This window comes from Strix aluco, chromosome 12 (genome assembly GCF_031877795.1).
Source record: "Strix aluco isolate bStrAlu1 chromosome 12, bStrAlu1.hap1, whole genome shotgun sequence".
NCBI lineage: Eukaryota > Metazoa > Chordata > Aves > Strigiformes > Strigidae > Strix > Strix aluco.
This window is the reverse complement of record NC_133942.1, coordinates 13,046,437-13,069,530: the sequence shown is the minus strand read 5'-3', so window position 1 is coordinate 13,069,530 and position 23,094 is coordinate 13,046,437. Positions and strand designations below refer to the sequence as shown.

The 23,094-nt window shown below is 43.5% G+C and overlaps 1 protein-coding gene across 2 annotated transcripts in view; it reads left to right on the top strand.

Annotated features, from left to right (window-relative positions):
* SMAD3 (SMAD family member 3) overlaps positions 1-21,322 on the top strand; it is a 79,774-nt gene extending 58,452 nt beyond the window's left edge. For both annotated transcript variants that reach the window (XM_074837316.1, XM_074837317.1), the window contains exons 4-9: positions 257-331; positions 2,121-2,171; positions 8,437-8,649; positions 10,019-10,156; positions 12,521-12,665; positions 16,464-21,322. In XM_074837316.1, coding sequence (XP_074693417.1) covers positions 257-331; positions 2,121-2,171; positions 8,437-8,649; positions 10,019-10,156; positions 12,521-12,665; positions 16,464-16,587 — 746 coding nt within the window. In that variant the 3' untranslated portion in view covers positions 16,588-21,322. The remainder of the gene's footprint in view (positions 1-256; positions 332-2,120; positions 2,172-8,436; positions 8,650-10,018; positions 10,157-12,520; positions 12,666-16,463) is intronic.
* Positions 21,323-23,094: the final 1,772 nt, after the last annotated feature.

The following is a 23,094-nucleotide window of genomic DNA, read 5'->3' as shown; positions in this document are numbered from 1 at the left end:
GGACAGAAAACTGTCTACGTGGCTTGAAGTTTTATGGGACTGAAAATCCAGATTTTTTTGTTTTCCCCCTCCTCTGTTATTCACAAATATGTCTATCGTCCTGGTTGTGCCAGCTCCTCCTCTCAGCAGCTTGGAGAAGAAAAGTAATAAAAAAGAAATTTAGCTCCTTGTGAGTAACAAAGTAAATATTTTTGGTGTCTAAAATTCAGACTTTGCATCCAGTTGCAATGACAGTATGATCATTTTATGCTTCTAGAGACACCTCCTCCGGGCTATTTGAGTGAGGATGGAGAAACTAGTGACCACCAGATGAACCCCAGCATGGATGCAGGTAAGTCACCTTTTGCCATTTGCTGCAGCTTTCTAGGTCATACCAGAGACACTTTCATAGTTTTTCTTTAGGCACTGAAGATCAGATGGTGGTTTGAGGTATTTTATCCCTGTAGGAGTGCAAACATAGCCTCACATCTCATGTAAAGCACAGAGCAGGGGAAAGGTAAAGCATGTTCCTGTTCTCTCCAACATCCGTCATTAGATACTACTAAGCAGGAGCCTGAAACAGTGGAGACACATCTAAGGATGATTGTGTTGTATTTGCATCCACATGTCTGTATCCACATGAAACTTTTGCATGTAGCTGTCGCTTTTCTGCTGAGGCATTTCTCTGATCGCTTGGTTGTTTACATACTTAAATGTCCAGTTTATTTTTGAAATGACCACTAGGAGATTTGTTTTTAAATGGGTTTATCACTTAGTGAATATATCCCAAGGAAAGTTGAAAGGCTGGGTTCTCTCTCATTGCCAAGAAAACAAGTAACCAGGTTTAGAATGAGCAGCCTTAGTATTGATGCTAACCTGTATCAACACTTTAAAATTAAACATGTAGGTCTCCTCTTTCTGGGAGTAACTGTTTAAGGCATCTTGTTGATGTGAGTGGTGTCACTGCTTGTAAGAACCACTGAATCAGACTCCGAATTCATAAAACTTTTGCTTGAAAAGCAAAAACACATCCTTGGTTAGAAGGGCTGATGCTTTACAAGAGAGATATGCAAATACACGGCACTTACATAAAGATAGACATGCAGAACCTAATTAATGCAAATACTGCACACAACTATCTTGGTTTCTGTGCGTGTCTTCAGCCGTAGAGCATACGTGGGATTCTAAAAGAGGGATGACTGATTTGCAGTCTTTCACCACGATTATACAGATGGAGGAAGGCAGTGTGGGTTTGTTTGTCTACATCAAACATAAGCCTATTCACACAATCCATTTTAGTGCATACAATTATTGGTAATGTGGTTGACGTGTGGAATGTATGTATGGCTTTTTGGAAAGTGGACTGGAATAGGATTGGCCTGAAAGATACTATAAATACCCAATTTATGTTCAAATGCTAGATCCTTTCCTTCAGATGTCATGGACTTCCCTCTTTATAGCAAAACAAATTTTAAAGAAACCAGCAAACTCAGTATGAGAGGAAAAGAAAAAATGAGCTGAACCTCCTGTCTGCATCCATGTGACATCCAGAGACTGTCAGAATTGCTCTGGACATCCAAGTGCAGATATTTGAAATATATGCACAGAATTTGTGGATCAAATTGAAATGATTGGGGATAAAACTCTGACAGTTGTTTGGTCAGATCTGTATAGTTTGATCCAATACTCTATCGTCCCCAAACCAGTAAGATTTGTTGATGTGAAGTGGTATGTTTTATGAGCATGTTTTGTGCCTAGTGATGTAAAATCAAGCTCTTAAATGCCCAGCTAATTGGATTTGACCGTAGCTGTCATGATAGTACCTGGAGTTTGGTTAACTGCAGGTGAGAGTAAAACAGCTAACTGCATGTTCAGTTTTGAAAAATAATGGGTTAATCTTAAGCAAATACATTATGAGGATGCTTAGCAATGTTGCAGATGTAGCAAGTGGATATAAGTAATAGCATTTAGAAGCTCACATAAAGAACAATCAACATCAGAGAAGCTGCTGGTGTCACAAAATGAGACTTAAGTGAGAAATGGGTTATCCCTCAACAAGCCTAGGCAGCACTGAAGATTTTGTGCAAGTGTTTTTCCTTGTGCAGATGCCGTGCTAATAATTGTAATGTCTTGATTTTCAGGTTCTCCCAACTTATCACCAAACCCTATGTCTCCAGCACACAATAATCTGGGTAAGCATGTGATCTTGAGAACTGTGTGTAATTACAGTCAAGATAGTGACATTTTAATGATGATTTCTTGAGGTTGTGCACTTCTGATGAGATTGTGAGCGGCGATGTTCCTTTCCACTAATCCTCTTTACCGTGGTAACAGTGGTTCACAGTAACTATATGAAATAAAGAGATCAGAACTTACATCAGAGAGTTAAATGAAAAACCAAGAAATGTCGGCAGACAAATACCAGAAAGAATGAGTGAAGAACTGCAGCAAAAATACACTTGCTTGATTACATGAGTATGTCTTCTGTTTTGCTGGTGGTTTTGTGTTCTTATATATTTAAAGGAGGCAGATTGAGGTTAAATTTTGTCTCCTGGAAAGTTACTTTGTAAATTTGTAGCGCTTATTGGTCTCTTTTACAACATACCAGAGTGCCTTGCAGGTTTTTTTATATTTATTAACTTGGTGTTACATTAGTTACAGGGCAAGTGCTGCTATCCACATATCGTGGACAGGGGGCTGAGGTTCAGAGCACAGATTTGCCTGCGCTGCTTTGTCAGCTCTGGCAATCATCTGCTTGTCTGAGGGGCAGCAAATGCAGTACATCCTCATGTAAACCCAGCTCAGGAGAAAACCCATGTCCCCAGCAGAGCAAGTGTGCAGTTACACAGCCCTAACAAAACTACAAGTGCTGGGCTGGTGTCAGACCACAGGGTCAGTTTACCTGAGGGGCAGCCCTAGACCGCACTGGTGTAAAGCAGCCCGGAGCCCTCTTGTCCCAGTGCCCTGAACCACCAGAACAACTGATGGCCCAAGTGTGTAAGTTGTTCTAGTATGAAGCTGAGCATGGACTGAGCAGAGCAAAGTGGAGGAGGCCAGTTGGTTGGTGCTCAGATGGAACACAGTCCAGTCCTAATAGGCCACTGCTGTCACTGATTCACTCCATAACCTGTAGACAGTAAATAGGAAGAAAGCTGAAGAAGAAGGAATAGCAATTGAACAGGGCCTTTACTTTTGAGATATTATTAGAGGTTTTGTGGCTATCTCTGAAACTCTGTTGTCTTCTGAAATGGCTCTGCCCTTTATTTTCATACCTACAGACATAAAAGGTCTGATCTTCATCAGTTTGAGCTCTTACCCTATTTGAAATTGCTCTCAACAGTCTGTCATAAAAAGCACTCGTGACTCTGGCTAGCTGCAGGATCAGTTCTCTAAATGTTCATTAAGCCAGCAGACAGAGGCCACTTGAGATTACTCTTGAATAACCATAGCCATAAAGTTTACATATGCTTTTAATCCTGGCACAGAGTACTTTGACACTGCTCCAAAATTTGTCAGTCATTGGCTGACTTGTGGATATCTTGGGGCTGTTGAAGAGGGGATTTCTTTTTCTCTTCTTTTTTTTGGCTTTTTTTTTTTTTTTTTTAAAAGCATGGGAGATATTGCCACAGTGCCACTAAATTTTTATTTGCTTTAACTGTTAAAGCCTAAGAAGAGAATACATGGCTGACTTATTTTTATTTCCTTTTTTCTTTTCTTGCTTGAATCCACTATGCTCCAGTGTCCTGCCTAGGAGTTGATGAGAATTTCTAGCAATTTTTTTCAACCTAAAAATAAAAATTCAATTACATGTAACAAAACCAACCTGGCAAGTTGACTGTGGCATCTGCCTTACATAAGGAAAAAAGGAGTTTCTAGGAAAGAGGCCCCAACGCATATCCTTTCTAACAAGGACACTGGTTATTAACACATGCTGCTCAGCTGATGGGCCTGTCAGATGTCTAACGTGCTGTCTGGTGACAAAAGCTAAGTAGAAGCAGGTGAAGCTGGTTAACCGCAAGAAGTCCCTTTGTAGTCTAAGCAGCAGACATCAGAAGAGCATTTTAACTTACCAACGTTAAAAGAAAAATTGCAAACCACATATTTATTGCTCTTAGGCAAGAGCTTCCAGAAATTAAGAACTTCTTGCCTCTTTTTAAAAATTTTATTGTAAATTTTTGCACGTAAGCTACAAAATAATAAATGAAATGGCACGTTGCTGAGCAACTCTTTAACAACTGTTAAATGACAAAATTTATCGTCTGTACCTTGTAGATGGCATATCTGAAGTAAGGGGCTGCTTATAGCAGTGTGGGTGAAAACACCAGCAGCCCAGGAGACCTTTCAGCCTCACAGTCCCAGCAGCCCAAAAGGGGTTGCAGAGGCTGTGAGAGCAGAACCTTTCCTCAGCTTTGCAGGTCCTCTCTCCAGTTAGACAGAAGTTAGTCGGTGGCTGGTGGCCTGCAGTGCTCCTGCTATTGCTGGGCTGTATAATTCTGTGGATAAGCAGAACACTCCAGTGTCTAGGGCTGTACTTTGATCTGCAGAAGTTTAATCAGGCTTTCTCTATGTGTTTGTTAAGAAAATTGGATAGAAATTTAAAAAACACAACAGCATGCAATGGGGAAAATTATCAGCAAGCTCTCAGCAGCAGAGTGTGGTGGGTTTTTGCAGTTTTGGCATTAAGAAAATAATGTCACAGCATTGATGTCCGTTTATTTGACCAGAACTACCTGAAGCTTTTAAGACAGTTTGCTTTGTGTAAGCTGAACTTTGGACTTAAATCCCGTGGCCATATTCCAGAGAATTACAAAGGCAATAAACTAGCATGAGGCAAACCAACTAGGACAATAGAAGCAGGATTTGTTTGAGGTGCAATGTATGTAGTTCAGCATAAAGCTGTAGGAATGTAGTATGGGGTTGAAGGAATTTAGGGAGTTTCACCTTTCCATTCACAGGCGCAAAAGTGTTGCAAGGTAACATATTGGGATTTTTTTTTTTCCCCTCCTTTCAGCTTGTGCGTTTGATTTGCTAGCATTTGAGTTTTGGTCCAAACTTCTGGTTGTCAAATTTTCAGTTGTCAAACATAAGCTTTAAATGGAAATTATAGATGTCCAATTATCTCTTCTGTATTACTGAAATATGAACTGGAGAAAATACAGAAAACAACCAAAGTGAAAGGAGAGTTGCCAGCATTATGTGGACGTTTGGAATGAAGTCAGGGAGTTTACGCTGGCTGAGGGCCAGGCCTGAGGTTGCATGTGTATTGTTATTTTGGAGTGAGGCAGTCCCTTGGTGTACAGGAAATCCATTGTCCGTGTTTGCTCCGCAAAAGACTTGACGCAAAAGCTGTAAGTAAAATAAGCACATACCCTGTGGTCAAATCCATCAGTAACATAAGCCTCTGTTACTCCCCGTGTTGAAACACTATTTCCCAAAGCAGCGAAGAGACAGCCCTTCTCAAGGTACAGAGGGGAAGGGAGTGTGCACACCTCTTTATCTTTGTTTCTGGAGAGAGTTAGAATGAATGTGGCTGTAACTAATACAGCTGGGTAACATTTATCAGTAATTTTGATATACACTGTGTATCAAATGCATTAACTGAAACTAGGATCACAACTGCTCTTATGCTTAGAGCACACAGTGTAGGTGCAAAACAGCCAGCAGATACTTTATCCTCCACAGCTGTACAGATAGTACTTTCATCTTGTAGGGAAGATGCAGTATGGGAAGATGCAGCATCCCAGTACTCAGCAGACACTTGTGAAAGCAAAGCTGTAGTGACTCAAGGTTGAGATTGTGTAGAGATGATTCAGGCAGGATTTTCTTGGGTTTAATGCAACATGTTTTAGTTGATGTGTACCCCCTCAGGATTCTTTGGCTTTAGCAGAGTTGCATTCTCTTACTTCTCCCCAAACAGTAAATCCATAAATTAAAAATTAATATTCAGGACAGCTCTAACACAAGAGGAAACTTGCCCATCCCGTGACAGCTTAAGCTGAGCCTAAGACCAAAAATCACAGGAGAAAGCAGCATCACTAAAAGCTTGGTTGCATTTTTCAGAGACAAGTTTTTCTTCAAAATAGGATTTGTTGGTTTGTGTCTTTCCTCAAGTTGCAAATAAGCTGGAAATAAAATTTCCGTACATCCTTCAGTGAGGAATCCACAGTTCCCTTGAGTCCCAACCCAAGCGGAGGTGGTTTCTGAAGGAAAGGACCACGAAACCATAGAGAGCAACACAGGCTTTGGTGTTTTTATAACTTGAATAGTACCAGTCTGAGGACATTACTTAAGGATCAACAAAAGTTGATTTGATTTTTTTCTGGAGCTGAGCAGCCTTTCAATTAGAAAGGCACTTACTGTGGAATAAGAGCACAGTCATGTGGAACACAATCTGTTTTCTTAAGTGGGTGGACACACCTTAAGACACTGATTAGTGCTGGTATTTGCTGTACCTCTATACAAATTGCACTGGAGTCATGTGAAGCTCAGAGCCAGTTGTGATGTGTACAGACTACTGCTGCGGGCCACAACCACTAATTGGTGAAACGAGGCTGGTATTGGAGAAATATGCCTGATGTGGCAGTTTCCAGCGGGACAACCAAATGTGTCATACAAGAGAAAAAGGCAGAGACGGTAAACTTGTGTGACTCCAGAATGTGTTCAGTATCATCTGTGCATGTCAGGAGAGGGGCTTGCTTTAAGCTAAAAAATTGTTTAAAACATGAAGAAACAGCAGGTGTGCTTACCAGATCTCTTAAATTAATGTAGTGACCCCTGTTCTATTGAGCTGCCTTCTGTTAGCTTTTGCTTTGAGCACTATGTCCTTTTCTGTAAGATACGCTTTTTCTTTTGTGGGTGTAATGTGTGGAGGAGAGCAGGAACATCGAGCTTTGCTTGTGATAGATCATTTTTCTTTCAGATGATATAATTAAGGAAAGAGAGAGACTGTGAAAGAAGCTGGGAATGGGTGTAAGCTCCAAAATTCACAGACTTCGAAGATGTGATAAGGATTACAGAGTTCCCCAGATGCACTTCAATTCCTTATTTGCTGTCAGCAAAGCTTGTAGCAAAGCAGAAACCAAAGGTTTTTTCTGATTATTAGCTACTTTGGGAACTCGTGCACCACAGTAATGGAGCGGAAACCAGCACGTCTTTTGGCTGAAGCCAGGCTGCTTCAACCTGTTCCTGAAGGTCATGGAGTAACAGCAGGAACCAGATGAGAAATTACTCTCAAACCTCTGTAGACCACTCTCCTCGGAGTGAGAGGAGGCTGGGATGATAAAAACCTGTCTTTGATTGTTTGGAGCTGATCTCTCTTAAGCCCCAGATTCACCTAAGCCTATGGAAAAAGCTGGAGTTTTGGTGCTTGATGTTAACTCTTTGGCCAGATGGGAAGCTGTTCTGTTCTGCTTTTAAGCACCATTTGAATGGGGATGAAGTGATAAATTGGGGGAAGGACTGGAGGGAATTCTTCTTTTGCTTTTATTTCTTGCCTTGAATGTGGGGAATAGCACACTTATCAATTAGCTTAGTCTGCTTTCCACTTCCTCCGCTCAGCGGGTTCTTGGCTTGCAGCGGGACTGGGCACCATCCAGTGCAGCATTTCCAAGAATATTTGACTTGAGTCTTCCTCTGCTGAAATCTCATTGGCTTTAGTGAGAGCAGTTAAATCATTTGATGCCATTTGAATGTCCCACCTTTCATGCATATGAAGTATTGTCTTCCCATGACTGTCTCAGCCTCAGTCTGCTCATGAACTTTGGGCCTTTCGGTCCACAGGCTGAGTCAAACCATAACGCCAATAAAAGAGATGTGCCATCATCTATTGGGGAAATGCATTTTCTTTTGATAGTTTGAGATCAAGTGCACTGGAAGAAAGTATCTAATTTTTAAATCACTTTGATGCCAGTATTACGTACAACTTGGTGCATATTGCAGACAACTCTACTGGTTTCATCAGCACTAGAGAGATCATAACAGAGTCAGTACAAACGACAGTTGGACTTGCTGGCTGCTTGGTGTACGTGCCCAGCATTAGGGAGACCTGTGTTGTTGAAAGCAGGTTTGTGATCTGCTCTTTCTGAGGTTTTTCTGTTTCTTCCTTTTCTCCCCTTTTCTCTTTTTAGGGTCCTGGCTACCTAAAAATGATCCCACATTTCATAGTAAAGCTAAGTTTATTTTTAAAATTTTCTCCAAGTATGAAGATAGTTAAGTGACACCCCACTTGCTAAGTGACTAATATCTTTGACTATTTGTGATTGTTCCATGTGCCAAAAGCTTCAGGGGTGACGTAACTTTCTAGCTGCGGTCCATTAAAACCTGTCAAGTAATTAAAGTTTGGTGGTTAAATCGAGCCCAAGGAATGAAGCAGAACAATATTTCAAAATGGTTGCTTTTTTTCATCCCCCCTTCCCCTCCTGAGGGCCTGTGATTCATTTTGCTTTTTATTTTGTGCAGATCTGCAGCCTGTTACCTACTGCGAGCCAGCTTTCTGGTGCTCGATATCCTACTATGAACTCAACCAGCGAGTGGGAGAGACTTTCCACGCCTCTCAGCCCTCTATGACTGTGGATGGTTTCACTGACCCATCTAATTCTGAACGCTTCTGCCTTGGTTTACTGTCTAACGTGAACAGAAATGCAGCAGTGGAACTCACAAGACGACACATTGGTAATTTCTATTTCCTTGTTTTAGTCAGTGTCTTTCAAGGTGGAACGTGGAAACCTGCATGTAAAGCTTTTTCTTTAGCTAATCAGCATGCAGCTTGGTCAGTTTTAGAACATTGCTATGTTTGAATATCCATGGTGGTTTCACAGGCTAATATTCCATAAAGGAACACGAATTGTATTTTTTCATAAAAGTATAATAAAGAAATGCACCGAGGAACACTAGAATTGCTGCATGTAATATAGAGAGAATGTAAACTTTTACATGCACTCTTCTGTATTTGGATGGATGTTAGTGATAAACTTGTGTATTTCTTTTCCCTCCTGCACTATTTTATTTTCTGACTGACTGTACTTTTATAAATGGAAAATTTGTTCTTTGATTTTCGTCTCAATTTCCACCTTTCCTGCTTCTATTGCAAGGTAACATTAAATTTGGTTTTCAGTTAAACTTGTGCTAAATAGAATATCCCAGATTTATGCAATTTTAATAAAAGGCAAAATTGCTTATGCTTTGCTGTGTTTTCTGCTGACTTCTATCAAAAATGAACCTGCTTTTTGTCCTGATTTTGCTCCCCTTTATACCCTTTCCTGAGCAGTAAACTTTGTACAGGAGGCTCTTTTCTTGCTTGTTTCTGATATGATTTCTAGCACCAAGAAAACCCCAACCCAAAAAAACCCCACTAGGATTCAGAAATCATTCTTTAATTTCAGGAGGGTCCTTGTGCTCTGTGGAAGAATGAAAGCAAGATATTCAAATAGGAATGTAAGACCACAGCAAATGTTTGTTTGAGCAACTAAGATGTATTCCCGAAATTTGTTTCTTTATTAACTGAGATTTTAATAATTTGTGTAAACTCTTATGTGGACTGTATGTTTGTCCTTGTAATCTCAGGCAAAAGGCAATGATTTGAAAACGTATCATTTAATTCCAAATCACTAAGTAAATAAACAAACAGTTGTATCCAGCTGCAATGACTTTCAGAAAAGGTTGAAAACCACATGTTAACTGATAGAACATTCATATGGAAAATATCAGACATGTATGTTTGTAGCAAGCAGGCTGTGAGGTGGTAAATTTATGCCATCCAGGCTGTGATTGACAGTGGTGCTGGAGAGAGCAATTCTGACTTTATAAATTGTTCCTCCCGCCTTCCTCAGCTTAACTCCCTCACAGAGCAGATTTACTGCTCCCTAATGGGAGTACCCAGTGGGCCAAAAGAGGTTTGCGTTTCATTCTCCATCTTTCATAGTTTAGCTGTTTCTTGAGAGCTGTCTCATGCAGAGGTTGTCTATGTCTCTACCAGCTCTTCTTGCAGATTTTGCAGATGATTGTTCTAAGCTAAACCAAAACTGTGCCCTGTGTTTCCTAGGAAGAGGAGTAAGACTCTACTACATTGGTGGCGAGGTGTTTGCCGAGTGCCTTAGTGACAGTGCCATTTTTGTCCAGTCTCCCAACTGCAACCAGCGCTACGGCTGGCACCCAGCAACAGTTTGCAAGATTCCACCAGGTAAGGAGGTAGGCCTTATCTGTGATCCTCCGCAGGCCAACGGAGCCTTGCTATGGAAAGCCAGCTCTTTGTCAAGGTAGGCACTTTGTCAAGGGTTTGCTGAGCTCCGTTCTTGACAATAATCAAAAACTTGAACCCTATTATATGCAACTTGACAAATCTCGCAGGGCATTTTTTATAGCACGCAGGATAAAGGTCTGATAAAGGAAGCTACTCTGTATGCTCCAACAGTTGTTTGCACTGCATTCACACAAGTAGGAAAAAACAGTACTTCAGGATCTAAGCAGAACTAAGAGCAGAATCTGCCACTTGTTCTATACAGTGTTTTATCAGTCCGTTACTGTATTGTAATTATCTATTAGTCATGTTTATAATTGTGTTTGTACCTTCAACTAAAAGAATATAGCGTAAGAAATTTTTCTTAATTTAGATTTACCCATAATAGATTGTTACTTTTTTCTGTTCTGTAGTAAAATTTCCTCCCACCCCCCCCGCCCACTTGTGAATTAGTTTTATTCTAGGGAAATCATATTTGCAGTCACCTTGTTGTTCTGGTTATAGCAAACGTATGTTTAAAGTTTGCTGAAAGATTACAAGAGAATTTATAGCATCTGTCTAGGACGAAACAAGCAAAAGAGCTAGTATGAGAGGATGCCATTCGAAAGGGAATTTAGCTATTTAGCTGGGCTTACAAAAGCGAATTTTTTTACAGTGAAAAGTATGTATATATTTAAAAAACAAACTTTTTTGTTTAGAAATAGTTGAATAAAGATAGTCTTTCTTTTGGGAAGAAATCCATACACTGCAAGCTCTGGCCTATCTTACCGGGTTTCCTTTCTCAGATGCTTAGGAAGCAGCTGCCAGTGTTGCAAACATGACTTAATTCTCCAGCCACATCACAAGAGTCCACCCCAGCTCGAGTCAACATCTGAAGACATAAACAACCCACATTTCCGCTGTAGATTCATCTCTGAGGCGCATTTTTTGGACTCCAGCTCTCCCCACTTTTGCCACAATCTTTGACTGCCTTCTCAGACTCCTCTTCAAATCTTTGCTGGGTTTGAAGCAGTTTCTTCATTCCCTGGTTGACGAGGTCAAGTCGTACCCGCTTCTCCCAGGCACAGTCGTGGAGAGACCTGTTCCCACCAGTCCTGAAGTCTGAACAGCTTGGCAGTCTGATCCTGATCGAGTTTTCTGCTTTCCTTGCCACAGCTCTTTCTCTGTGCTCAACCTGGCTCTGATGCTCTCACCCTTCTTACTTTCCTGCCTTAGACTGCAACATGCCCAACACAGCTTCCCGTCGAACTCTCTGTACATGGCTCTTGGGCTGTGCTCTTTTACGGTCACAAAAATGGGTAGTTGTTTCTGCAGCTGCTGAGCTGCTGCGTGCGGTTACACTTTGCTATATGCAGTTCGACCCAAAACAGATGACAGTATGAGTCCAGCCCAAGAGAGTAGGCTCAGAAGTGATTTTAGAAAAATACAATTCATCACAGTCCAAATGGTTGTTTTTCAGACTTGGCCCACACATAATCCCAAAGGAGCATCAGTTGCGTGCCAAGTTTCAGAGTTTAACTTGTTTCTGGTTATCTGGGAGAAAGCAAGCTTGGCAACACTTTTTTTAAAAGTTGTGTATTTATTTATTTATTTGAACTATGAAGAATGTTGTTATAGTTCACCTTTATTACCTAAAACCAGTTGACTAAGTTGTTCTCAGTCTTTTAGCTGGGACTGAACACTGGGGGGAAACTCCAGTTTTAAAGGAAAATTCTTTGGCGCATGATAGTTACATTTAAGAGACGATTATAGCAGAAGCAGCTCTACTACCAGCCTTTTTAACCCTGATAACTGGTTTCTGGCTTGCCAGAGCGGTTTCACTCCAGAGCTTCTCCATCACTTCTGCTGACGGACACCCTGTAAATCCAACACCAGTGAGTTCCTGTTTTTAGCCTGTGCGTTCCCTTCTTTCAGGCCCCATAGCGATTGCCATTGTTAAGTGTTATGGTCATAGTTAGGCTTTTAAATTACAATATGAGGGAAATGACTGTAAAGGAGATAGAAGGAAGTTCCACATGAGGATCCCAAGTCTGGTCTCGTAGATCACAATCTGCTGTGTGGGCACTAGCATTCATCGTTCTCTGTCCTGTAACATGGTTTTCTTCCTTTTCAGCATATGAGCTGTGAAAATGTGGCAACCTTGATTCCTTTTTCTGAAATGCTGTGTTTAAACAATCTGTGTATAGTATCACATGGTCTGAGGGTATGGGAAAGCAGTACTGAGTTTCTTTCCATCCTCAGAAAGAAATGGATTTCTTAATCTAGTTAAGCTAATGCCTTGTTTCTTGTCATGTTCTTTTTTCACAGGATGTAACCTGAAGATTTTTAACAACCAGGAATTCGCCGCTCTCTTGGCTCAGTCTGTAAATCAGGGCTTCGAAGCCGTGTACCAGCTGACCAGAATGTGCACAATCCGAATGAGCTTTGTCAAGGGATGGGGAGCAGAATACAGGTCAGGCCTTTTGAGTGAAACTGGGCGATATGCTTGTGCTTGCCACTGCCACTCCTGCATTTCGCAGCCTAGGATAGCGTTCTGCCAAGCTGCTTTACTCAGCTTTTAAGATGGGGGGAATTAGCGCAGTGTCTCTTCAGTAATGCTGGTGGGTTGTAGTTGTTGAGAACCTGTTGATCTCATGTCTTGTTTTTCCCAACCTATTTGTGTAAAATGTACATCATGGGATACACCTGGAAGACCACAGTATTTGGTCACAGTGTTGTACGAACCAAGAGCTTTACCTGAAGCACAGCAGATAAATCCAGATGGCCTGTGTAGGAACTATGACATTTTTTTTCTTATAATTAGATGTATATTCAATAGTATGAGTGTCTTATGAATACACTGTTATCAGGACAGTGTCAGTGTGCTTCCTAATTGATACATCTTATGAGGAGCGGCTGAGGGAACTGGGGGGATTTAGTCTGGAGGAGGCTGAGGGGAGACCTCATCGCCCTCTACAACTCCCTGAAAGGAGGGTGCAGAGAGGGGGGATGAGTCTCTTGAACCAAGGAACAAGCGCCAGGACAAGAGGGAATGGCCTCAAGCTGCGCCAGGGCAGGGTCAGACTGGCTCTTAGGAAGTATTTCTTTGCAGAAGGGGTTGTTGGGCGTTGGAATGGGCTGCCCAGGGCAGGGGTGGAGTCCCCATCCCTGGAGGGGTTTAAGAGTCGGGTTGACCCAGCGCTGAGGGATCTGGTGGAGTTGAGAACGGTCAGTGTGAGGTTCATGGTTGGACTGGATGATCTTCAAGGACTTTTCCAGCTGAGGTGATTCTGTGATTCTGTGGGTTGGGTTTGATGCTTCTTTTATCAGGGACTAATAGGATTAAAATAAAAGCAGATTGGCTTGAAAATTTACATTTGGAAGAGCTGTTAGAGTTGCTGCAAAATTATAGTTGAATCTTCTCATCCTTTCCTTAGTGCTTGTCTCAGGGCAATTGCTTAAATGTGACCGGAGGCAGTGGGAGAAACAGGGTTACTAGTTTTCCCAGTGAATATTGAAGATAAAAAAGGAGATGCAGTAGGGTCTGATGCTTGGGATCAATGGTGTGGTTGTTCTGGCAACACAGGACAGTGGAGACAGCGTGAGGGACAGAGTACTCTGTAGCTTGTGTTGCTGCCGCTCTGCTGCGTTAGCAAGCGAACGTCCTGAAGTAGCAACGGGAGTGAAATCAGTGTTTAATAGTACAAGTAAGGGAGACGAAATTCATTGGAAAATGAATGTCGTTTTATGAGAGAGAAAGCTGGCAAGGATTTAAGCCAAATGCGATTTTGAAATACTTAACTTGACTGTGCACCCTTTAAATCCGTGGCCTTACTTGAAAATCTGGGGGCAGTCCCTGCCTCCCGGAGCAGCGAGGCTGCCGGCCGATGCTGTCCTTGCACAGCTGCCTGCAGCAGACGGGGGAGATGCCGTAGGGTCAGCTGGAGCCTGGGCCCTGCACGGTGCTCTCCCACTTTCTTCATTTCTCCAGATGTTTGGAGTCCATTTTGTTTTGAAATTGTCCTGCACCCGGGCCAGAGCATTTCAGCCCTGGCTCGCAGCCACGGCTCGTAATGAAATCCAGATGAGCATGACTTACGGAAAGTCAACTATCTCATTAGAGTATTGTAGTCAGTGAAACCCTACGCTCACGCTGACCGCGCCGAAGCTGCTCTCTTGCTCCTTCATTTCCTTGCCACAAAATACTACATCTGATTGCCTTTGTCAGAGCACGTTTATGTGAACTGATTCATATATGAAAACGTTACTGTGGGAGCTGCATCCAGAGCACTGTTCCAGTGATTTCTGGTTCGACTGCTTAGCCTTTTGAGCAGACTAATTGGTGGGATGTTTAGTGCTTTTGTGTGCCAGGGATTTGTGGAGGGAAGCGGGGGAGAAGCCAATTGCATAAGCGGCCCGTGATACAGAGGTTCTCCTCCATCCAGTGAGAGCCCTGTGGAGCAAGCTGAAGGCCCAGAGAGCTTTCTGAAAGGCTTCAGCCAACGTGTTGGTCCAGCTGGGAAGGCAGAATGGAGTTTGCTGTGATAGATTTGCAGAGGGCAGAAGTGTGGCAGCCCCACGGGTAGCGGGTTTCCATACAGTGTTGCCGGGCCAGTTGTTGGACTGCTCAGTGTTAGGCTGGCTTCAGGCAGCACAGGGGAATGCTCTGTGTTAAATTAAGAGAAGCTCGTTTTTCCTGGGACCTGAGGGGTTTGCACACTTCACAGAGGCTGACAGAGCGAGAGGTGTCCCACAGTCCTCCTGCCCAAACAGCTCACAGGACACCCTTTAGTGCAAAACATGCACAGTGAAGTTGATGTTTAGGACAAGCCCTGCCCAAACGCCCACTCTTGGGGCATCGCCTGGCCTGGCAGCTCCGGGCAGCCCCGCCTGAGCTGGGAATGGGTGGGGTGCCTTCAGGGAGCTGCTGCCATTTTCAGCTCAAAGGATGAGAGATATATATTCATCAACAGAACGGGTTACAGCCCTTGGCCAAAGCCTTGCAGAGCCGTACCCCCGAACCCTGCTCCTCTCTCCTGCCCTGAAAGGGGAGCGCAGGGCAGCCCCTTGGAGCAGGGGGTCCCCTTCTCAGCAGCAGCTTCTCCCTGGGCCACACAGACTTTGGCTTCTCCCTCCCACAAACAGATTCCAAGGACAGCTTCTGTGGGAAATGAGGGTGTAAAACAAGGCTGTTTCCAGGCTATTTCTTTCTCTTCGTAATCTTCCTCCTCCACAGCAGCTGTCCCTGCCTCTCTGCCTGGAACAGGACTTAGGCCATCCCTTGGCAGAGGAGGGAGAGCCCCTTGCCCTGTGCCTTGGCCTCCCTTCCCTTTCTTTCCTCCTCATCTCTTCCCGCTTTACCATCTGGAGACACTCCATGGGGTCTGGCCTCGGGGCGAGGCAGACAGGAGAGGGGGAAGGCGCTTTGTGGCAGGGGAAAGTCAAAGCGTGCTGTGCACTGACCCGGCAAAGCGTCCCCCTCTCCTCTGGCCACAGCCACCAAGTCTTGAGGGATTTTAAAACACGTGGTTTAATACCACGTTTCTGCTTTTCTGGCAGGTTTTGCAACTCTTTACACTCTGCAGCATTTCTGCTTCTTCTGAGGCGGTGATCAAATGCAAATCTGTTGGAGTGCCCCACGCTCGGCACGTGTAGCACAGGGTTCAAACCTCCGGCGCTTCCTCCGGAGCTGGGCAAAAAGGATGTTCAGCAGCAGCTCCAGCCACGCGAGGGAGGGGGCTCTGCAGGGCTGCAGGAGGGACTCTGAAGGGCTGAGTGCTGATCTCTTGCCATCACTTCCACATTCTGCTAAAACCTAAAGACATGGTAAAAAGAGAACATCCTTATACACAGAGAAATTTAACGTATTGGGTAAACTGCTTACGTTGCTTTCTAATTAGGAGAGGCAAGGTCTGCAAAATAAAACTAGACTTTTGCTTAGATAAACACCTTTGTTTCCCTTCAGGGAATCAGATGCTGCCTGTTTTCAGGAATCTGAGTAGTAAATAGGTTATATAGTGAGTTGCTCCTTTGGGATCTTAAGAAACGTAAAGAGAAAAGGTAGGGTTTTTAAAAGAAGTTGGCAGCATAGGCCAAAAGCGTGTTACAGTGGAGAGAGACATTCCTTTGGCCCCACATGCAAGACTATTGTCTAAGCAGGAAAGAATGCTTCAGTAGCTGTAAAACCTTTTCACATTTGTAAAGTTTTGTAAGCCACATTTACGTTCTTTTCTTTTTTTCTTCTCTCCTCCCAACCCCTTCTTTCTTGTAGGCGGCAGACTGTGACCAGTACTCCCTGCTGGATTGAACTGCATCTTAATGGTCCTTTGCAGTGGCTAGACAAGGTCCTTACACAAATGGGCTCCCCGAGTATTCGTTGTTCCAGTGTCTCCTAAGGAAACATCTCCTGGGGGTGGGTGGGGGGAACAAAGCCTCTGGAAAATGGAATTGGCTTAACCCTTAGCAAAATGCAGAGTGCATAGTAAACAAATTCCCAGTTATTGAAGTGATGAGAAAACAAAAATCTACAAAAAAAAAAAGAAAAAAAAGTGGGTTTTCTTTATTTTGTTTTAAACTAAATACCCATTTAAGCCACTTCCACTGAAACTGTTAGCACTTTGGTTACAATGCTATGGGCCATTGCGGTTAGAATTTGAAGCTGAAGTTTATCACGATAAAAAACTGGACTTTGTTTCAGCGGAGAGAAGCCAGTGCTCTGCCTCCAGCTGTGTCGTGCCTGTCTGGCCGCTCGCTCCGCGCTGTTGTGAGCACTCGGGAGCCACTGACGGCTCGGAGGAAGCTTTCCATTTGCCTCGCACAGCTCCAGGCGCGTGTCCTGCAATGTCTCTGGAAAGCCAGACACCATGGGACCTCGGGGTGACTCTTGCTCATGGATTCCTGTCACCATCTACCTGATCTACAGCTGTGCTCCCTGCGACTGCAGCAGCAGGGGACAAGGAAGCATTTAAAGCACACGCAAGAACTAATTCCCCCAGTAATGTTCCCAAAAGGAACTAATTTCCCACGCTGGACTACTAACAAGGAGGCAGAGTCTTGCTTCGTGCCTGAGGGATGCAGCTGATAACCCTGATGGTCTCAGACTGGATTGACATGAAGCAAAAGGCCAAACTTAAGGCTCCTTCTGATGTTGCTGCATTAACTTTTGACTTGAGCTGCTCACAGACAGACATTGGTCACGTGGGGAGCTGGATAAGTTAAGCCTTCGTTATTGTGCAGTCTATTTGCATTAACTACAGAAAGTTTGTATTCTATTTTCTCAGTATGTTGAACGGTATCTGCCACTTCTGAAGTCTTAGGGGCTTAGAGAATTCAGTGTCCAGGTCTGCTCTAGTGATGGAAGTGAACAGCCCCTTGCTGCCATTTTCAGAATATGCAATTTAATAGCTTATCCCATGCTGTCACATGTGACTGCACACGAACCAGGGCATCTCAGACACAAACCCCCTCTGTTTAAAACTTATTTCAGCTGATTAAAATGCTCTGAGATGTGTTTTTGCCTGGAGAAATTGGGAGAGTGTGTATTTACTTGTATTATAAAATGTTCATTTTAAACATACATGCTCCAGACTGTTTAATATTTTTTTTTCCCTGCAGCAACTGTCATGGCAAACAACTTCCACAACTGGAAAAAACCCTTAGCACTTGTTTTTATGGTTCAAATTTGCCAAATAAGTCTCATAACTTTGTCAGTGCTATTCAATTATCTGTTTCTTTATATCTGCATTGAATATCACATGCATTTGTGCCAAAATATTAGAACGGGGAGGGGAGAAAGCGATAATCAGTTTCCTATGGAAATCTTTTTTTTTTTTTTTTTTTTCCATCTATGAAAGACAGACATAGAAGCTAGATCTGGCTCTGGGAAGGACAGACTCGGATGGACTTTACAGTGGTTTGTGTTAAGGCTTTAGTCCTGCAAACTGTTGTGCTCCCAGATGCGAACGCAAGCAGCCCCGCTGCGTGCAGTGGAAGTTTTCCTGCAGCTTCAGAGTGCCCTGGGCCCATAACGGGCTACTGACTTGTAAAAGCATTTCAGACCCCATCAGGAATTTCCACGTACCTGCCTATCTGTAGAGAGAGGCTTTTCCGATGTGCTTGTTCCTTTGAGACCACTCTGTTTATCACCCCCACCACCTGGTTTGCACAAAACCCCACCGCTTTTGGACCGGAGGCGTCGGCAGGACAGGGTATGAGGAGCCCCTTGGTCGGTGGACACAGGACGGACGATCCGAGAGGCTCAGTGCTGGTGTTTGTTTCACCAGGCAAATGAAGGGATGCTTTAGACCAGAAACAAGAAATGACATTTTTGTATATGAAATTTAAATTCGGAGTGGTGGGTGTGCTCCTGAATGATGCAGGTGCTTTTGAATGTCCTCCTGCAGAATTTTGACTGGAGCTTTCACTGTGCAAACACAGCTTGTATCATAGTGCTGGAGATTTTCTAGGATTTTTAATTTTTTTTTCAGTTTTTGCAATGTGTCTGATTTTTAGTTAAATCTCTGATTGCACGGATTTGTGCAATAAGAGCATCTGTATAAGATAGTATTTTCTAGCCACTTAAAAAGTAGGTCTGTCATTGTGGATTGATTTGGCATATACTTTCAGATACAGGTTTCTAACGTAGCTGCAAACAAAAATTTATCCTGACTTTTGTGGATGTATTTGACTTACTGTTTTAGTGAGAGAGGGAAAAAAAAAATCTATGTAAAATGCCCCAGGTTTCCTCCCTGAGTGTCTTTAAGTCATATTTGCTTATTTTAGTGAACAAACTGTTTTCATTGTCCGCGTAATCGTGGAGGAAATTGGGCTCTGTGGTGCCTTGTGCATTAGCAACAAAAATGACATCTTAAATTCCAGTGTCAGAGAGTTCACTGTGCGTGATGGTGTGTGCAGGAACCCGGCCTGACCCAGAGGCTGCAAGCTGGAATAAACCTGAACTTTAATATGAGGTTTGCACACAGAATTGCCTTCTCAGCCAAACTAAGAATTGGACCTGGATTTCCACTAGGAACCAGATTTCTGTCTTCTGCTTGATAAAGGATAATGAGTTGCTAACTTATTAATAGATGCCTTTTGTAAAACAGAACTTAGATAACGCATAAAAATTTTGGTTGATCTCACGTCATCATCCCATAAGTAAAATGACTTCAAATGGAAAATGTAAGCTGGCCTAGCAGTACAGTTAGATAAAATTGAGAAGATTATCTCCACTAAAGTATTAAATTCCTCTCCTTCCCTTTGTTTGCCTTCTCACTAATTCATAAAAGCTTTATGGTTTCTAAAGTTACCTTATAAAGTCAAATGGAAAGTCCTGTACCATGCCACGAATGAAAAGAGAAAGGTCGGGGAAGGGGTGTGATCCAGGGGACGTTACGGCCGAGTTCCCTTTTACGCTGCGCCGTTGAAGTGGCTTGTACAGATGAAAGCGAGTTCCCCCCTCGGATCTGAAACGTGCCTACTCGTGCCGTTCGTGTGGACACTAACGAGAGGGAGGAGGTGGCGTTCGGCTGTAGAGCGTGGTAGGCAGTGCTGCCCCAGAGGTACACGTGGCTGCTTCTTGGGTTTACTTTCTTCTAAAACTTTATTAAAGTAGCTTTGATATGTAGCACAAATGTATGCAATCAGCCATGCCCTAGCTTAGATTACATACCTGTACTGGAATAGCTTCTCATGTAATGGTAGTCTTGGCTAGTTTTACCAGGATTTCATACATTTTTGTTACTAGTAGAGAGTCACTAGCAGGAACTTTGACTCTTTTTAATTGGTGTAGCCATACACAAGGGCCTGGCTGCTGGCAGATGATATTGATGGCCTTGTGGTTTTAAATGACTGTGGTGATTTTTTTTTTTTTTAATTATTATTAATGTATTGAACTGAATTGAAGTTTGTATTTTGTGTTAAGCTTGTCTTAGAAGTAATCCAGTGCTGTCTGTTTGATCTAATTGCCAGGATGTGTATGCACAGAGATGGAGAAATCTAATCGTAACAAATTTTCCCAGACCTCTGGCTACCCATATATGCCATGAAAAGGCTGGGGGTAACCTTTGAGAAAGAGTTAAACAAAGTAGTTTTGCTCCCCTTAAGGATCAGTGTAGTTTGAGCCACGCAGAGGGCTCCGTTGCAGGGTGAAGAACATTCAGGACTCCATCTCAAGGAGCAAGTACTGACATCCGTGCCTTGTGCTGCTCACTAGGGGGAAGAGCACAAGGAGCACGAAGAACATGGCTCAGTGAAGGACTTCAGCCATATCACAAAACATCCGTGAGCTTTCCTAGTTCTCCAAGGTACTGGATAGGTAGGAGGAATGGAATTTCACAAATAAGCTGGTAAGCTAGAATGAGAAATAATTAGTCACTATATAGTAGTTGATTGAGCGGTATGGTTAAGAAATTCAGTATATGTTTTTTATTATGTACATGCTTTTGTATTTATGTTGTCTTTCTTGAATATTCAGATGAATCAAGTATTTAATTTTTAACAGAAAGGGCAATTAAGGACTCAGAGCATCAAATCTTTCGTATGTTCCTTTCTGATGATCGCTAGAAATTACGCAGTTTCTGATGTGAGAACAAGAGACTCACCTCAGAACTGAGCAACAACCCCTGGTGAGTAAAACAGAACCGGGGCTTCTCCAGCAGGAGCCTTTGCCCGAGTTGCTGGTTTATCTTTTAGCAACAAGTCAGGTTCCCAGATGGGCCCCTGAATTGTGCTCTTCAGATCTAGGAGGCTTTAAAAAGAAAAGAAAGTCTTATTCCATAAATGTTTTGGTTCATCTTACGTTCCCTCCAGTACGTGGGTACTGGAGGAGTCTGCGCCAGTCTCTGCTGCTGAGATACATCTATTCCCTCTCCCCATGGCAGCCTGCTTCCTCGCGCTCCACCGACCTGCTCCCCCTCGGATATGTACGAGCATGTTTGCATTAGTGTGTAGATCTTGCTAACCTGAGATTGTATGTTAATGACCGGTGATGTCACCCACCCGCTTTAGCTTGTTAAGCATTATTCACCTATTTTGTTACTAAAGGCCTGTACTATGTATGCCCTCTTCTTTCATACGTGAAACTGTAAGTTCTATTTTTGACATTTTAATAAACTTTGATTTGAAAACCAAGGCTCATGAGAAAAGGAGGATATTGTAAAAATATTTAAGGACACAAACTGAAAGCGTTGGGAGTTCTGAAACCACAGATAATTCAGAGACGGCAGCGTCTTTAGGAATGTGTCATGAAGGTTCTTCCCAGTAATTCCCACAAGATCTCAGTTACAGGTAAGATCTTCATTCTTTTTACAGTTCGGACAGTTTTGCTCAAGAATTTAAAGCCAGATATAAAAAATAATTTTAAAATTGCAACTAGTTCTTTTAACTGACAGGATTCAAAGGTGAGTAGAAGTGGAGCGCTGTGGCTCGAAGGATTTATTGTCAAATTGCTGGAAAAGTGGGGCGTAGCTGAGCGTTCACTCTTTGCCCAGTGCACTACGTGTGGCTGTATGTTACGGCTGGGAATTGGGAAACTCCATTCTCAGGAGTGGCGGAGCTGCAGCGGGGTATTTACGGCTTTGTATTTGGGGAGGCAGACCCCAAAATACCTCCGGTGTCTCGCTATTGAGGAATTGTGTCTTATTTTAAGTCTCGTGCTGAAGTCCTGGCTTTGGCCACTTGGTTGTCGGCTTCTGCAGAGGAGAGGGAGGCAGGTGGATGGGCGGAGATGGGGCCTCCAGGCCCCCGTGCGCTGGGGATACGGGGTTGGTGCTCTTGGAACGCCACGTGTTCCGGTGCCGGTTGGTAGCGTTCATCCCATCCCCACGTTACCTTAATGAAAAACAGGAGTGCTCTGGGACCTGGTTTAAAAGTGTTCCTTCAAATCGGAGAAATGGTGGTTGGAAGAGGCTGCTGGAGGTCTCTACGCCAACCTCATGCTTGATCCAAGACTGCTGCCAACACTAGGTCGGGTCAGCTGGGCTTTGGTCTAGAGAAACCTTGAAGAAAACTCTTAAAGAACAGAGATTCTACCCACCCCCTTCCCCAGATGAGCTGCTCCATGGCTGCATTACGTTCCGAGTGAAAAAGTTTTCCCGTCTGAATCTCCCAGGCTGTATTTTTGGGTGTTTCGCCCCGTGTTACAGCAGGTTTCTGGAGTCTGGGTCTCCCTCTGCAGTGCTGACCCTGCTCCTCCCTGCCGCTCCAGGCTGGCATCGTTAGCGATCGCCGTCGTCAGAAATGAAGCAGCGGCCAGGCTTGGGGGGCTGGATGTGTCCCCGCTGCTGTTGTCGCTGTGCCCAGAGGTGACTCTGGGCTGTGAAATGTCCCACCAAGCAGCTGTTTCAGCAGAGGGCAGGTAGTCAGGTCAGGTGTCGTACGGGGGGAAAAAAAAAATACATATACACTGGAGAGGGCATCCTCCAAATAGCATCGGCAAGCCAAGGCACACCGTGAGCTCAATCTGTGAACTCCTAAAGCTCCTCCTAGGGTTTCGCTGAAATTCAGATATTTTTGTTGTTGTTGTTGTTGTTTTTCCTGACAGAGGATTTACGAAAATCCTTTTTCCACTCAGTTTTCCAACAATGTGGTAATAAAAAGGTCTCGTCCAGGTTTTGTACTGGGGTTGCCAAAACTCCCAAGTGCGATGTAGTAAATCAGCTCTTGAGCTGCGAGTTCTGTCGTCACCTGAACGCGGGCGTCAGGATCGCAGGGTCTCACCTGCGCTGGAAACGGGAAGCTGAAACAAAACAGGGGTTTGATAATAAATGAAAAATCTCAAAGCCTTAGCTAAAAAAACACCAAAAAAGAGTGAATTGACGGTGCATGGAGGTTTTGGTTCCAGTGAAAGCTGGGCAACAAGCGGTTGGTCTGTGGTGGCAGGAAAGTCCTCGGGGAAGTGTCAC